Source organism: Aptenodytes patagonicus, chromosome W (assembly GCF_965638725.1).
Source record: "Aptenodytes patagonicus chromosome W, bAptPat1.pri.cur, whole genome shotgun sequence".
Taxonomy (NCBI): Eukaryota; Metazoa; Chordata; class Aves; order Sphenisciformes; family Spheniscidae; genus Aptenodytes; species Aptenodytes patagonicus.
Window position 1 is genome coordinate 9,118,614 of NC_134981.1, and position 17,892 is coordinate 9,136,505.

General features: G+C 38.7%; 1 protein-coding gene across 9 annotated transcripts in view; it reads left to right on the forward strand.

Annotated features, from left to right (window-relative positions):
* Positions 1 to 17,892, forward strand: part of LOC143171870 (CUGBP Elav-like family member 4) — a 708,415-nt gene that overhangs the window by 77,779 nt on the left and 612,744 nt on the right. For all 9 annotated transcript variants that reach the window (XM_076360989.1, XM_076360994.1, XM_076360991.1 and 6 more), the window contains exon 2: positions 13,123 to 13,205. In XM_076360989.1, the coding sequence (XP_076217104.1) occupies positions 13,123 to 13,205 (83 nt within the window). The remainder of the gene's footprint in view (positions 1 to 13,122; positions 13,206 to 17,892) is intronic.

Below are 17,892 nucleotides of genomic sequence, written 5' to 3' on the forward strand. Positions count from 1 at the left end.
AGTGAGTTTCAGCCTCCCAGAGATGCTCAGCAGCTGGCTTACTATTTTTAGCTTTCCTGATGGGAAAAAATAATAAAGTAAAACCACATCACTAGTGTGTGTTTCCAGGCATCCACTAGCCAGTGATTCATAGGCTGGTAACAGGGAAAGTTTTGGTAGGCCACCGTATTCAGAAGGTATCCTAGAAAGTTTCTTTCATCCATCTTTTAATGTCTTGGGCAAAATGGCTTCCACTAGTGTCTTTTGAGGAGACTGTTCTACAGTCTGAATACTTTCCCATGGGAAGCTGTTTGCTGCTATTGTGTTGGTACAGACATGCTTTTGTGTTCATTCTTGGTTTAGAACTTCTCTCTATATTAAATCAGTGGAGAAATAAATATCAAGCAAGATGTCATATTAAAACTTAAAAAAAACCTAGTAGAATTGTAATTGCTTTTTTTATAATTGACTCTCATTTTTTTCCCTGAAATTGATCTTTATAAAACAAAAAAAATACACCACTCAGAAAAACTTGGTGGGTGGCTGTCTGCTCAGCTCTGTCCAACTGGTTAAAAATTGTAGGCAATTGCCCAGCTGACCATGGATGGATTGCATTTTAATACAACCTTCCATCCCAGTCAGTTGACATTCTGATTTTTTTTCACCAGGAAAGGTTATTGAAACTGGTTTCTTAAAAGAATGGGCTTTCTCCTGGGTTAGACAATGTGTTAAACTGTTAGACAGAATCGTAAAAGTTAGAAATCGGGAGAAGGGGGGAAATGGAGGCCCTCTGAATGCATTTGCTCTTGGATCAATATTAACTTTTGTTTATGGTTTCAAGTGACTTGAGTAATAGAAGTTCCATGAAGGACTGATTTGCTCTAATGGCTGGGAGAGACAGTTAGTAATGTTTACTTTTACCTTCTGTAGGGTCATAAACTTCCATCTTATAACTTGCAATTGTCCTAAATTGCGTAAGAATCTGTGGTCGTGATTCTGTTCTAGAGTTGCAAGCATTTCTCTCTCCTTACGCCTCAGTGGAATAGGGAGACAAAAAGCTTACAGAACTGTCATATGAACAGTGACATGAAAGATGTAAGAAAATGGCTGAGTTAAGGTTTGCGCTGAGAGGCACCCCCCATGTTGATTTAACTCTTCTTTCTGCCTTTTCCCTCCCTGCCTTTTCTACACCCCCACCCCCAATACACACACACATAGATACCCCTCAATCATGTTTTAAGGGATTATTCCACTATTGTCCCTGAACTTGTAGGATCTGGAAAACCTTAGGTCATGCACTATGCTTATGCATGAAAACAAATAAAAATGAAATTAAATATATTCTTGACTAACAGATCAGTTAGATGCAAAAGCCACCTTGGGGGCTGGGGGGGGGGGGGGGGGGAGCAAACACCGATATTCCCAACAGTTAGGAAGCATTCCTGATACTCAGCCTAAATATTCTGTTGTTGAATTTTGTGTTGTCACTCCTGGCTATTATTCTCTGATATCACCCTGAACAACCTTTCTCCATACTTTGTGTTTACACCTTCAAGGCTTGTAGCTGGTTATCATCTATCCCCCTGAGTCATCATTTACCCGAGTTATACATATTTAGTTCTCTTAATCTTCCCTCATAAGTCAGTCCTCCCAGCCCATTAAGAATTTCTATTACTCATCTCTGAAATCCATCTTTTCTTTTCCTTTTTTTCCTTCCATGTGTTTCTGAACAATTCCAGGTGATCACAGCTGGCAGGATCATTTTAGATGTAGATTTTCTATTGACACCAAAGGAAGGTGGTGTCTTTGATCTGGAAGTGACATACATGCCGTTGTATGTGATATTGTCCACTATCATCTGAAAGTGTTATTTGACATTCCTGCCTTTCAGCTTCTTACGTCCTGTTGAACATTTGGACATTTGCCTCTGTGGCTATTGCTGCAGAATCATGCAAGGTGCTAGTCATGGCTAATCCTCCCCAGCGGGGATTCAGGTGGCTGGGCACATTATTAAGAGGCTCAGCACACTCTAGGATCTGTTGCGATTTATTCTCCATTCCTCTTCATGTGTGAAATCTTCGTTGCTGCGTTGTTTAAATTTAAGATCAGATCTTCTACTTTGCTAGACAGCTCTTCCATCTTGATGCAACTGACATTTATCATGCACATTCCTCCTGCCAGTCCTCAGTGCTTTGGGGGCTACACTGTTCATCCAGTCTAATATGAATTTAATTCTCAAAGCAAAAATTTCTGCTAGAAGCTCTATCAAGTGTTTAACTGAAACAATCTACTATATATCATTGTTCACTAATTTTTAAGTTGATCAACAAAAAAAAAGTGATCAAAATATCTCTCCGGTAGTGATTACTACACACTTTACCTTGTGTTCTCTGTTCATCAGGAAATTGTACTTCCTTCACTTCACACTGACAAGAGCCCTTTTAAACCCAGTGCACTGAAGCTTTGTAAATTACACAGATCTTGTAATTAATTTCACTGTTTCTTTTTCACTTCAAAGATTGCACCCTTATACCTTTTGTAAAAATTGGAAATTTTAGACTTAAATTCACACACTGTTTGTTTTTAAGTTCTTACCCAGGAACTCAGTCCCACAATAGTGGATGGGAAAATGTACCTGGATGCAAGGGACAATAGTGTTTCCAGTTTACTTTTTTGAGAGAATCTACTTGGACATAATGTATTTGTGAGTCTATGCAGGAATTTGTCCATATTTAAGAAAAGCAGACTGATAGGTGTTCATAGCTCTGGGTAGAGTCTTAGGAGGTTTTGGTTCAAGGCTGACCTTTACTACAAACTATTTGTGTGGCCTTGGACAGGTGGTTAAATCTTATTCCAGCCTTTGAATGCCTTGTCTTGTTCCTAAATAATTTATACTTGAGCCAGGCCCTTAAAGCAAGCTTGTACAATGCAACGATAGCTCAGCTTAGAGCTTTTTGCCAGAGAAGCAGTGGAGGCCCTTGTTCTTGGGACCTACCTCTCTTCCTTTGTGCTATAACAGATAGGACCTTTGAGAAGCCTTTGCCATCTTTCTCCTGCCGTAATCCAAGAGCACCTTATTTCACCTTGCTTTCTCTCTCATGCACACATACAGACTATGTGTCTTGTGGTTCTCAGCCCTAAGTAGATAGAGGGCTGTTGATTAAGAATGTTACTTCATCTCTGGCTGCTTGCAGAAGAACTTGATCCTACTTCATGTTATTCCACTGCCTATAGTTAATGAACAAGGCAAACTGAGAGAAGGGTAAGGAGAAAGAAATAGGAGATAAGAGACAATACTTGTTTGCTCCTAACATTACTTAGAGGATAGGAAAAACTATTAAAAGTCAAAACATATGGAAAACAGCATCTGGTTATGGGAGCCTGGATGTTAATTGTTCTGACAGCTGAAATTTGTCTCCAGAAATCTCATGAAGCCAGCTGGTATTGTAGAGTTTTCTCTGGCTCATATTGTGACTCTTACAAGTTTCTGGAGACTTCCAGTCTCAGGATGATCATCTTGCAGGAGCAGCTGCTGCTTAAAGATTTTCATTTCTATATCAGCTGGAAGCAGGAAATACATTCTTTGTGGGTTTGGATTTGATTTGTAATATAAAAATCCTAAGGTGGCTTCAGATACACTTACCTGAATTTAAACTTAACAAAACCCTGTGGAACTTAACAAAAAGATTCTAATGTTGTCCCGTTTACAGTTCTTGCATATGAGGTGATATGCACTTGATCATAAGTAACAGAAAGGTATTGAGGTTGATTTTGAGAGGTGTCTTAAAGGTTCCATTCTGAATCTGAACTTCTTGAATTGGAAAAACGTGGGCTGGCAAACTTGGTAAGAACAATAACTCTGGAGAGATAATTACAATAGTCTGCTTCTGAATTGGCTAGAAATTGTCTAATAATAGCTCTTTCCTGAAGTTGTTTCAGTGCCTTTTGCTTTCAAACTTGAGCTGGAAATGTCAGAAGTCTATATTGACACGTGCCCTGTCTCTGAGAAGAAAGAATATGAGGCTGTTTCGGAGCACATACAAGTTTGTATTTAGAACAAGCTACTTGCATGTTCCTGAGACAAAAGCATAAATAACTAATCATTTGATGGTGCTATAAATAAGGTGTTAACTGCATGGCCCTGGCATTTTTTTAAGGGTGAAAATACCAATTTTTCTTATGTTTTCAAGTACAAACACATTTCCTGCACACTGAATTGATTGTTATTTTCCAAGAAATGCCTGTTCCTCACCCTGGTGAAAGATAATGAGCAGTAAAAAAAACAAAACACAGATCAACCCTATGTGGATGCAGGAAAGCAAGGCTTGGAAAAAGTTGTATGTGGCAGAACAGCCTAATTCATTTAGAGATGGTTTTGCTTTAGGTTTATTTTGCTAAGATTCAAGGCATTCAAAGTGAATGTTGTTTAACAGTAGCACAACCTCGGGAGACTAGTTGAGAATTCTTGAAGAAGTCTTCCCAAAAGAAGTGGATCCAAAAATCAAAATAAAATTAAGAAGAGGGGGAAAAGTTTCTGAAACAGCTAAGTGTTTTAGAAAATCCACTGAGTTATTCATATGCTGCTAACAATAGAAAGAACTCAAATGCAGGACCCAGAACAGCAGGTACAGAGTCTAATTAATGCACGTACTCTAAGGAGGTTTAACCCATAACTGTCTGAATGCAAGCGGTAGTGTTTCAACAGCAGGATTGTTTCTAGTTATAATCTTGACTTTCACCAGTGAATCACAAGGCAAAGAAAACACCTTCTATATTTCCTTTGTTTACCACCACACTGGAAACAAGAAATCTTGAAGATTTCATGATAATTTTTTTATTATTAATTTTTTTCTGAGGTTGCAATAGAAAATGGATAACACAAATATGTTGGATTTTTCTTTGAAGTAATAGGTAAGTTGAAGTGATCCAAGCTTAGAGGTGATCAGGTTTTTAACTTAAACTTGATGTTTCCTTACTGAGTAAAAGCTGGAACCTACTTATTCTCATCCTCACTTGAGTGATCCCTAGAGTTTGGCCATGACTTTCTCATCAGTGACTGAGTTCTGAAATACTGGGAACGCTGTTGCTTGGTCCAGAAAACCACTTGATCATTAGTTTCACTTTAAAATCAGCCTTTTTATACTTTAAAATCAAAAGCATGCCCTAATTGTTTGATGAATAGGGCCTGAGGGAATGCATCTCCTTACAACATGGAGTCCACAGTTACTGGGCAACAAACAAGAAGCTGAGGTGAGGCTGGTCTGTTTAAAAATGTTTTCTAATGTAATTCAAAGCATCAAATATTTGCAGGCCCTCTTAGGCACACCAGCAATCTCTTTGATAGACAACTACCTTAACCAGTAATCTACATTCTTATTTCTTTAATGGGGAGTCTTTTCATTGATGGTTTGCTGTGTGTATGGAAATTAGACACCTCTTCTGGGAAGTAAAATGTTCTGGTTGGCTAGACTTGCAGAAACTTGAGCAGTGAATCTTGGGTTGACTTGCGCTCAGATAATCAAAAGTATCTCAGAAGTTTCAGGATGAAATTTAAAGCTAATATGTTGGCAGTTATGGGAAAACAGGACTTGTTATATGCTATGTCAAATGAATGGTTCATTCTGTACCTTATCTTGAGTGTACCAGTCAGCAAAGGATGGTTCAAAGCAACTTGCAAGGAACTTTCAAGACCCCAGGAGAAACTTATCCTTGTGTGAATCGAGGCCAGAAACTGTTCCCTCATCCTGGGGAAAAAAGTTTGAGAGATCAAAAGCTTTCCAGTTCTGCAGTAGAATGGAGGCAAGGTAGTGTGGAGTTACTTAAGAAGAAATAGAGATGGACCCTCAGGGGTCTGCCAGTGACAATGCACTCTGCTCTGATGTGTAGAAGCCCTGGGCTTGAGACCCTGCTTGCCTGATTCAGATTAGAGTCTGAACTACTGACTGTCCTGGAATAAGTTTCTCTTGCTGTAGGCTTTGATCAGAACTTGTATCATGGGGTTAAGAAACACTTCTTGGTGAAATGTTTCATTAAAACTTCCTATAAGAAATTTTGGCTTCTTAAAACTGTTGCTTTCATTAAAAAACTACTTGTTATCAAAAATCAAGATGAAACTATTGACTGTGTTTTGTTGAAATGCTTGCATGCACCAACAGTTACTCAAGTCTCTCTGCTGTCTGCTTGGACACTGCTAAATGTAATTAAGCACTGCTTAGTCTGAGGAAGGACTCTGATTTGGATTGTGCATATCCATGTCTCATTTTGAAATATCGTAAATGCATTTTAAATGAGCTAATATTCTGTAAATATGGTTAACTTCTGCATTTCCAGATTTGGACTCTTAATTTGTTCTTTAATACTGGTTCATGGGTTTATATGAGTGTGCCTTGTGTATGTTTTTACATACAGACCCCTATCCAGTTATCTATAGTAGGAAAATGACAGCATCATAATAGTTAATGGAAAATAACATAAAAGGAAAAAGAAAATTAGCATTCCACACAGCAGGGCATTTCGGATGTTAATCTGCCTTGCAATATAATTGACAGGGAAGCTGATATCTGAGAAGATTTTTATTCCTATCTTTTTCTCTAAACAGTTAGTGTTCAGTAGTTGTGCAGCAGGGGAGATGGAGAAAAAGAAAGTTCTAGCCAAGTGAGTGTTCTTTACCAGCAAAGATGTTAACTTTTGTCAGAAGGTAGTTAATCACTGAGAGAGAAACAGATGAAGAAATTGGATAAAACATTTCCAGTTCCAAAAGTCTTTATTGATTGTGTCCCCCTCAAGAAAATTCAGCTCAGAGCTCAGTCTCTGAAACCCTCAAGTGATTAAACCTTGGGCAGTCCACTGTAGACAGAGCAAATGAGAATTGTTTCAAAAGCAGACATGTAGAGCTAGGATAGTTAAAGAAAAAAAAAAAAAAATCTTTTTCACTTTGAAATCCTAGCTGGGAGACGTAATCTGAGATGTTGATTTTAAGGCAAGAGTTTTCTTAAGTGTTACAATCTTTCTTTGTGTAACAGTTCCCTGAATCTTGAAGCAAGGGACTGTTTTATTTTCAGAGGAAGAGCTCTCTTAAACACAAACCTAGAGCTTGGAAGATGGGGGACAGATCTCTGGTCCACCACAGATAACTTGTACACCTTGGTCCAAATGTTTTAAAGGTAGTTAGGGCACAGAGAGACTGAAGCATCACTAAATGAGATGCTTAAAGCTGTGATGCGTTGAGAGTTCCTATTTCCCAGAGATGCAAGTTTTTTGCTCTCAAAGCAGCTCCTCTACAAGACTGTAGGTATTCTTAAGTTGGAGCATGACCACTAGCATGTGGTCTAAGGTATGCAATATTATTACTCTCCTCCATTTTCTGTATACAGCATGAAGGTCTTGGATAGTTGTGCTCGAATTGCAGTTTGCTTTCTTGAACTCCATAGAGTGCTGCTGGAGTAAGGCCCTTGGCTTCTCTGCCTTGGGGTTTGGGGAAGTTAGGTACATTAAAGGTGGTAGGGGAAAAGCTTCCGCAGTAGTAGACACTATGAATTGATTTATTTGTTCTTTCTTGCGTAACTGTTAACAGAAGGGTATCATCTTGTTCACCAGTTCATGCACTATGCAGGAGTCTAACACAAAACAACATAGGAAGGCCAATTTAGGAAACCTCACTGTTAAAGTAAATGAATATTATTGTAACTAAAAGCATGAAGCTAATTGACTCAAAGAAGAAAAACCAACAAAAAACTGAGAGCCTTGTGATAGTTTTATCTTTTCCGAGGCAATGATTCCGATTTTAGTTACACTTACAGGTATCAGAAGGGCTGTAGTTTCAGAAGTTATCACCTGTCAGCTGAGCTGTGATAACTGGTTGAGTGTATACTCTACAATCACAAATGTTTGCAAATCAAAAACTGGCTTAGACCACTTAAGCCAGCCTTCTCAAAAACTAGGGTTATCCTAACTGTTCTGGATTATCACCAATTTAGCTGAGGTCAGTGTCTGAGCCAAGGATTCTTCTGAGGGAGGCAATAGATTATGGGTCAAATCATGAACCTAATTTTATGTTGATGTAATTGCATAGTTCTGCTGAGGTACATGCAAGCTCTCCCCTTGACTGGATTTATACCTCTGAGCTCAGAATCTGCTTTAGCTCTTGGCTTTCACCCAAGAGTCTTAAAGCGCCTAACAAACTTTTTAATTTTCCCTCATAATGCCAAAGAATAAATATAGGCCCAGAAAGATTTAAGGGCCCCTTCCCCAAAGCCTGTTGAAGTATATAAGTATTTTTTCATTAGATTTAGACTGGACCTTTAATGCCTTGTTCGGACAGACAGCAAATACCTGGAAATGATCATGGTTATAGTCTAGCTCTTAGACAATGCCTCTGGATCTAGACGTATGGAAAAGCTAAAGGCATGCTTTGTGTGAGGTTATGTAGTTCTAATAAAATCATAAGATGTCACCAAAACACATCATGCAAAGAAAGGGTCATAAGTCACTAAGTGCTTGTTCTTTGATGTAAACAATGGGTAAAGAGGAGAAACTGTGCCAGGATACCTGTGGCTGTCTGCCAGAATAAAACAAGACAGGGGGAAAAGCCCTTAATTACAGTTATTAATAGGTCTCCAGTATGCATCATCTTCATCTCCCACCATATATAACAAGGATTAATTAAGATACAGATAATGCATATACTTGAGGTAACTGGGAGGTTAGAGGTGGCAGGTGGAATCTGATGCTTTGAACATGCAACCTTGAAGCTAAAAGCCTGCACCTGAGATGGTTGTGCATAGTTCTTACCCCCAGTGTAGAGGATAGGCCTCTCCAGAGGTTTATTCTTCTCCTGTATGCAAGGTCACATGAATGTCTTGTCATTGATGGCAGAACCTAAGATAACTAATTTTAAATAGCTAAATTTGAGTTAGGTGAACAGTACTTTTTAGCTGGTCAGAACTACTTATCTGGTTTAAAGTGGCTGAGAGTCAACCGATTCACTGAACTGATAAGCACTGAGATGTCAAGTGCCAAGACTGTGTTTTCATTTGTCCCAGGATGAACTGGTCCTGGTGGGGTGAAATAATTCTTGGTTTCCAGAATTATTCTGTTCAGCTCAGAATGTGTCCCCTGACTGTTTTGCCTCCCCGGTTTGTGCAAGATCTTCAAGAGACTTACTGTGGGGTTGAAGTTGCCATAAGTGCGCTCATTATCCATCTGTATTCCATGCAATTATTATTTACGTTATTGAATTCCCTGGAGGTAAAATTAAAATAGAGCTTTTATATATATATATATTTTTTTTTTTCCCCCCCCATCTCAAGCTCTTGTTTTTGTTTCCCTCTTCTCTTTAACAACCTTGTTTCCCAGGAGACCACTTGATATGTCCTCAAGTTTCCAAAAGATTGCAGTTCAATAGGTTGACAGTTAATTGCCAGATGGGAGTTTCCAGATGTTTATGCGGTAGCCCAAAGAGCTGTCCACTGGTAGCAAATGAACGGCTGGAAAGACACAATCCAAACAAAGCATCTTTTAGCTGATTGACATATGTCTGGAAAACTTGGCATGTTTGAGAGAAATGGAATTGAAATTAGGAACAGCTAGGAGCAAGTCCTTCATTATCAATAATTAGTCAATTAGATTTTTTGTTCAAATTCAGATATAATTTTCAAGCACTGTATTCACTCAGTCATTACCACACATACAAGTAGATGACAGAAATAATGCATAGCCTTCACTCTATCTTTCCTTAAGAGATGTGTTCAGAAATATTCATTATACTGTTGAACACAGGCTGTTCCAGGGGGCTGGATGGTGCAAATGATTTGTAATGGAATATGAAGCCTTTCACCCAGAAGTCAGATTCACATCCAGCCCAAACAGCTGATAGCAAGTGAGCTTTTAAGTTGATCTACTTAAGAGTTTACTATCAAAATGTTCTTTTTTTCCAGTGAAATAAGTGGTTCTGTACACAATCAAAAGTTTCAGTGGGGAAAATTGATTGTTCTGAAATTGTTTTCCATCTGGGAAATCAAAATGAAAAAAATAACTTTTTTCACCAGTTTGACTTTTCTCTGTAAAACCCAGTATAGCTGCTTCATATGATATTATTTCAAGACTTGGTTGTTTAGGGTGTTGTATCCTGTAGTGTTAACCTGAGTGTTCAGTGCTCTGTTCTTTAAGCAACATTCTCCAGGAAGGAATAATCCTTTGGAGGGGTCATATGGATGCACACTGAAAGAGGTAGCCTAGGAAAAGTAACACATGAAAGAGGCTGTAATTCCATTAAACATCACAATACAAAGGACAGATCAAGTATTTTGATGTTTCTAAGGGGGTGAGGAGTGGGGCAAGAAATCTTATTGCCTTTTGTCCTAATGCACAAGGAGCTGAAATATGGAAATTCTTGCAGGATGGAATAATAGATATGTATTGTTTTATCACAAACCACGTTAATTTTTTAAAAAAAATATTAGTCTAGCTGATGGCTGATGCAGGGTTTGTGCCTTATAGAGCAATCTTGTGATAAGTAAAGGGAAGACAAAAAACCCCATGAACTGGCCTTTTCAAGTTCAGGTTTGAGGCCTATTATGAACATTAACCTCTACTTTATTCCAGCTGGCCATTGCTGGAATGCAACTTCTTACTGTCTCTAAGCAATCAGGATTTACTTAAAGTAAATGAGGTATTATTTTTCCTAAATAAATTACTTTTTTCCCAACAAGAGTGGGATAGAGTGTAATTCATGTGCATGACATTTTTAAGGAGCAAGGGAAAAAGAAATACGTCCACAAAACATTTTTTGTCCCTGAAAAACATGGGGTTTTTCTGTCTGACCATATGAGAGACTAGATTTCTTCTTTTCCATGTCAAAGGCCTTTCTGTCCTAACACCTTGTTTGGGAAATCAGTGATGTTTGGATGCATTCTACTAAGTACTGTTTCTGGGAGTTTGGTACTTCTACCACTTTCACAAACATGTCTGGAGAGGGCTTAACGGAGGTTTCTCCCTGATGAGAACTTGCCCACACACAGACTTTATGTGGATCTTGGAAGGAAACTTTGCTCCTTCGGAGAGGAGTAGTCTTCTGTCTACTCAGTCTGAATTAGAGTCATGATATGGTGGGACTTGCAGGACATTGTTACCCTGAACTGTCGTCATGGCCATCAAATGAGGAGAAAAATATAGCTATCATTATGGGAGCTTTACACTGCATAGTTTATCTCTATAACAGTGCACTATGATGTGCCTAATTAGACTGTATCAGCTGCTCCACGTCTGCTACTAAAGGGACACTTTCTTATTGTGTCTAGTCAACAGAGAGCTCTCAGCCTGTGATTTAGCACAGAAATTAAATTTAAGCATAGTTTCCCATTTGATTATCAAGCTATGGGTGACTTTTAAGGATCCTTTTCAATCCATTACTTCTACTAGCTGTAAACTCTCTGCCACAGTTTCTTCCTCTTCTCTGGTAGATGCAGACTAACTGAAAACTCATCTATTTAAAGTTAGAGGGGAACAAATCCAAATAATTCCAATTAGAGTACGCAAACTTTTGCTGTTGTTCAGTCTCCTTCCTTGATAGTCAACTTCTGCTTCTGAGTCACAATTATTGAGACATAATAAATGTGATTGGCTTGAATAAACTGAAAAGAACAAGACCTTCCAAAAGTAATATAGGGTAAGAAATAGGGCAAAAAATAAGGTGGTTTTTTTTTTCCATGCCAAATTGCAACATTCATCCAGCTTGTAGCTTCCTTGTGAGAGGAGTAGGGTGATTTCCACAAGACAGTTTTTGAGAAAATATATATATGTCTATAGGAAAAAAAAAAAAAATCTCCCTAATCTCTTGTGCGTACTAATCTATTAAAAACATTGTAAAGAAAAAAGAACAAGTGCATATTTCTTCAGTAATATTGTCTAAGGAACCAGCTTGGATAAAACAGTGAACATCGTATGGACAAAAAGACCACAGTGGTGATCAGAGCTGAAAAAAGTTCATAGTCTACTGTTTACTCACCTGTTGCATACTTTTTTATATGCATGGGGAGAAGGTGGGTCGGTCAAGATGAGGCCATGGGACACACTTGTTTCTTTGGCAGTCTCTCTGCACTTGTCCTGCTTTTGGAAGATGCCCACAGTTTGATGGACATGCTACCCGAACCTTGAAAGATACGATACCTCCATTTCAAGGAGCTGGCGAGGTTGCAGACATTCTGTAGTAATTTCAGAGAAAATGTCCTCTGCATAACAAGCACTTCTTTTGCTGCAGGAACTGGCAGGTTTTCAGTATACTGCAGTAAGAAGGAATAATCCGATCACATCAGACACACACAAAACTGGTGTAAGACATTGCAACATTGACCAGTTTTACCAGAAGGTGAGCATGGAGGTGGGGAGAGAAAGCAGAGCAGGGTTTTTGCTCTGCCCTATCATGACAGAGCTTTAACCTTTGTAGTTGATAAGACAACTTTTTGGAAGAATCAAAGACATGATCCATTGGAACATCTCTGAAGTTCTAATGATCTGTAAAGCAACATGGAAGTTTTGGATTGATTGTTTGGGCTTTGCTGCTATTGTCTTTGTATGCATGGTTGGAAGCCAATGAGCCCTTGCAGCAGCAAGTGCAGGGTGGTGGCTTTCTGGTGTGATGCAAACAGGGAGACTACTTGTGGATGCAAGTCAGGCTAAACAATAGGCGTAGTCCTCTGCAGTAGAAAGTCCCAAGTCCTTGTATGCCCTTTACTTGAAGTACTTGGTACAAAAGAAGGGCATGAGACCTTCAGCATGATATGGCAGTAAGGGGCTTGTTCCCAGTGCTGCTGCTGGAGCGGGAGTGGGATCTCATGCCCCACCTTGCCACCATGTGGGTTCTTTGAGATCCCTAATCCTGTACAGCCTTCTGTATCTGACACTTAAGCATGTATTCAAACAACAGTAAGCACTCATAGCCACACTGTTGCTCACTTTTCATCAGGGCTCAGAGGAAGTGATGATAGCTTCATTTCTTGACTCTTTACTACTGACCTACTAAGGAGAGATTTTTATGATTGATTTACTGAGAATGGGGTGATGATGGGAAAGTGGTTTGCTCTGTCTCAATTTTAAACAGATCCCTTCTGAAGCACTGCTTACTGAGGTTTTGCCTTTTGTTCACAGGCTGTGCCTTCCTAACGTACTGCGAAAGGGAGTCTGCTCTAAAGGCCCAGAGTGCACTGCATGAACAGAAGACACTGCCAGGGGTGAGTCCAGATTTATAACTTTTTTTTCTTTAAATCTAAAACGGGTTACATATGGAGTTCCCAACTTGGCTTTGGAAGCATAATGTCTCCGGTTGCTTGGATGATTCACTATTTGCATTGTGGTAATAAAATCAAGATACCACCAACCCACCCAAATCGTTTCCACACATAAAACGAAAAGCTTTTTGCTCTTATTGGGAGTCAGGAAAACAGTAATTAACTGGTTATGGGCTGGATTCTACCAGCCTTACTCAGCTGAGGAAAGGCTTTACGATTCTGACCACTACAATGAAATACTAGAAGTGCTCACCAGGTGTTACCTCTTACTATTTTTCTTCTCTGAAGCAAGGTGTGGCAACAAGAAATCAAGAAACAGATCACATTATTGAGTTATCACAGAATGAAAACATATTCCTGATGACAAAGTGGTTTGACTCATTTACTTTAGTATTCAAGCAGCTGTAGCAGATTGGAAAGGCAGTGAGACAAGGAGAAAAGAGAGAGAGGAGAGACGAACACAAGATAATGAGGAAAATTATTCACACGAGCAAGATCTAAGGTTCAGACAACACAAGCAGAACTAAAAATAGAATCAGCATTATGTGGGGAAGACCTGCCCTGCTGGGATGGGTTTCCAGTTTAGCAGTAACCAGGAGGAGGGAGAGAGAGAGAGACTATTTAGATTCAGCCAGGGTACATAGATAGGAAACAGCCGAGTGCAGTACTCCTGTAGCTAGAATAGGGCTGGTTTCACAATGACACAATCATCAGTGATCAAGTAATTAAGAGTGGGATCCTGAGGGTTTCAGGTTGCATCTAAACTGAGAGGAAATTGATCCAAAAGTCTGCCTTTATTAGTTGATGTTGAATGACTGAGTCCTGCGTACCCATAACCTACCTTTCCACAAAACCTACGACACATCAGTCGCTCTGTGTTGCTGAAGAAAGTGTTGATTCTGCTCTGCTTGCTTCCATCATCCTGGGTCTATTTACCTATCTCTATGCCACCTTGCCAGTATTGAGATGCCCACACACTTGCTCATCTACATCTATCTTTGCTTTAAAGGCCATACCTTATGTAAATATATACATACTTCATTCCCTAAAAATACATTTGTCAGCTGACAACTCCCTCTGAATTATTTTTTCCTAGAAACTCGTTAGCCGCAGATTGAAAGTAACTTGAGTCTTGTTGGGGTTTAGGTTTTTCTTTTTTTTTCCTTTTTTTTTTCCCCCAACAGGTGATGTTTTCTTTTTACTTCTCTCTCCTCTGAATGATAGAACTGGGTGTACAAAAAATGAAAATATTTTGAATAGGGATGTTTCAGGTAACATTTTACCTGAAATTTTCTGAAATATGCTTAAAATCAAATATATATTTATCAAAACTAGACATATGCTTGTGATGAATAGGGTGTTGTGCATTTAAAAGATAATAACTGCAATTCCAATTGTTTTCACTGAAACTGTTTGCTCTCCTTATTAGGAGCCAGCCCACTCACTTGCATATGGAGCTCATATCTTCTCTAAGAGGTTAAAATCTCATCCTGAAGTTGTATGATGGGGAATATCTTCAAGACAGTGGTTCAGTGAGACTGAGGGCTCAGAGCTGGGGAGGGAGGGCAAGTGACAATTTAGAATTTCTTCTTTTTTCTTTTTTCTTTTTTTTTAAATTACTTCTTTATATGTCCACAGTTCTGAATCTCAGTTTGTATTTTAGAGATTTCAAATCACAAAACTCTTAAAGTCAAAATTGTTGTCTTGGACAGTGACAAAATTCAACCAGCTTTTGCATTAGGGTCAAGACTTCCTTCAGAGGTTATACTGACTACAGGCAAAACATTTCTTCCCTGGTTTATGTCATTTCTATCACATATAGCCCATACTGACCACGCTGACTTCAGAAGGCTTTTTTGTTTTGTTTTACACTTTGAGGTGACACATCAGGATCTGATTGAATTGGGAATGGTGAATCCTCTGTCTAAAATAGCAGCCAGGTTTTTGAGAGTTCTGAGCACTAACTTCTGTCATCCCTTTCATTTCCAGTTCTGTTTGTCTCAGGATAAAGGTTTACTTTCCACCAGCAAACCCTCTGCATACAGCTTTCTGCCAAGTTTCTGAACTCATCTTCTGAATGATGTCACTGTAGTTTATTTAAGGAAACCAGCCTTGTCTCTTGATAAACTATCATGCCTGGATACTGTTTTATGGTTCCTATGTGAGTAGCAAAGAATAATTTATGACTTACCTGACTGTTCTTGATAACATGCACCAACAATATCGAGCATAGTTCATCACCATAAAATAAAAAGCACTCGTAAGGTCAGGGGTCTAAGTCCTCATTCACATGAGTTCACAAATGACACATATATAACACCTTCTCTTGACCCTCTACTGTCTGTGACACAAACAACACTATTGAGGAGGTATCAAAAATAATTAACAAGCCTGGTATAGGAAAAAAGAAAATAGTACTACAGTGAGCCGTTGAATTAAGACACTTCTTTCCCATCCCCCATTAAACTGTGTATTTGCTTGCTCTTGCAATATTGCTGTTTGTGTTCTTTGTATTATAAAACACAGAATTGAGTCATTTTTAATAATATGCACATGAATGCTAATGTATGGAAATGGTGAGGCATGAGGAGTTTGTGTCCAGATTCAGACACCTTGCCTCTTAGCTATGTATCACTTTGTTTTTAGTGGAGTGGCTACATGCACATATTTTACAGTAATTACTTTCTGGATGTGCTTTGTAAGATGACAGAAATATGTTTCACATATTTCTATGTTATATGTGGGACATAAAGTCATCTTGTGGAATAATCAAAAGACTTCCAAGCAGGTATGTGTTGATTAATAAAGTCTTTTGTTTTGGGGCAGGAAGGAATCATGATAGATATTTTGAAGCAACTAGAATGGAATGTAAAACATAAAAGTATTAGTTGAATCCTCTTAATCTAAATGAATCGGGCTGTTTTGGACAGTTTGACATTGTCTTGCCTAAAACAGAAGGTTAACATGGCAGGGTGTGTATGTATGTGTAAAGAGCACTTTGCGAGCGTCGGACAATTCAAATTCTAGCGTTTAGTTGTGATTGTTTATTTTACATATAATAGAGTAGCTGGATGATGAAGTATATTAGTTCTTTAATAATTTATAGAAATGCTTTGATGTTGCAGTAATTACATTAAAGGTCACATATCAAAGGTAATTTGGTTGAGCAGCTGTGATGGTTTCTCAGAAGCAATCAATATTGCTGTCCGTGGTGCTGATTTCACCAAGGGGACTGCCAGATTAAAGGAGGCTTATTACCAGCCAGCCAGACACGGGGGAAATCAAGAACAGATTGGAGAGATGCGCTATTCTCTTTCCCCACCTATAATTAACACTGTTCACCATAATCTGCGCTAATCCTTCATAGTGGGAAACCACTTCCCTCCCCCCCCCCCCCCCCCCCAACATTATAAAAAGCAAATTAGGCGAGGAAGAGTAATTTGGGGGAGCAGGAGAGAGAAAGTAGAGAAAGTAAAAGTTGATTCACCCTTGGGATTTCTGATGCTGATGTATCTCTCAATGATAAAATGCAATATCACAAACACAGCCCATGGTCTTGGGGAAAGCACGGGGAGGGGAGGAAAGTGATCTAGAAAATGCCAGTGCAGGGGATGTGAGAATTATCTGCCTGCAGATTTGGTATAATATTATCTATTTGCCCCACAAAGCTTCACAGGAAATGAAATCAGAGAAATAAAATTATGTTTTAAGTGTAGTCATTTTGATTACAAATTATAGTGAAGCCAACTTTTTCTCCCCTTTCTTTTTTTCTTTCTGAAGCGAATGGCAGAGGATAATGCTGAGAAATGTAATTATGCTATCAAGATCTACTTTTATTTATAGCACAAATAAACTGAGCTCATGTATGATAAGCACAGCAACATTTTTTTCCTCTAGTTCTTTGTGGCTCTCTCAAGCAATGGGAGTGAATAGTCCATGTATACTTGGTTGGAGGCACTGCCTCTTTTGCATAATGTTAAAACCTCCCTGTAAGACTTGCAAAGAATAACTATGAAATTAAATATCTAAGAAACTGTTAACCTCAGCAATCTGCGGGGCTTATTCAGGCTGGGAAATAGACTGGTTTTTCTTACTGTATCTATTCCTCTTGAAAGGGAGAGTGGTACTACTGGTATGTTAAATTTCTCAGTCCATAACATAATTAGTTTTCTTCCTAACTGTTCTGATATCCTTTGTCTCTTCTGCCATCTAGAAAAAATGCATTCTGCTTATTCATCATATGCAAAATATGCATCTTTAACATTAGAAGACAGGTGAGCTCATAAAACTCTCATTAAACCCAGTTTTAAACAAACAAAAAAAGCCTCCTTAATGGAACTAAAGTTGTGCTCAGTTTTAAAAAAAAAAAATAAAAGTTTTTCAATGTTATTGGTCTTATCCAGCTCAAATTCTTATGTATATGTGAGGAAAGACACCTGAGCATGGGGGCGGGGGCGGGGGGGGAGAGGGTGTCTTGCAAAATCTAGCCCCTCTTGAATCCTTATAATAAGGCTTAAATGAGACATAAGTGTCATGTGGACTTCAGAAGTCCTGCCCATATAGCATGGATTTCAATGTTCAAGCAGACCTTGCTGTGATTGTACAGTCTTATTGTCTTTTTTTAATGTTT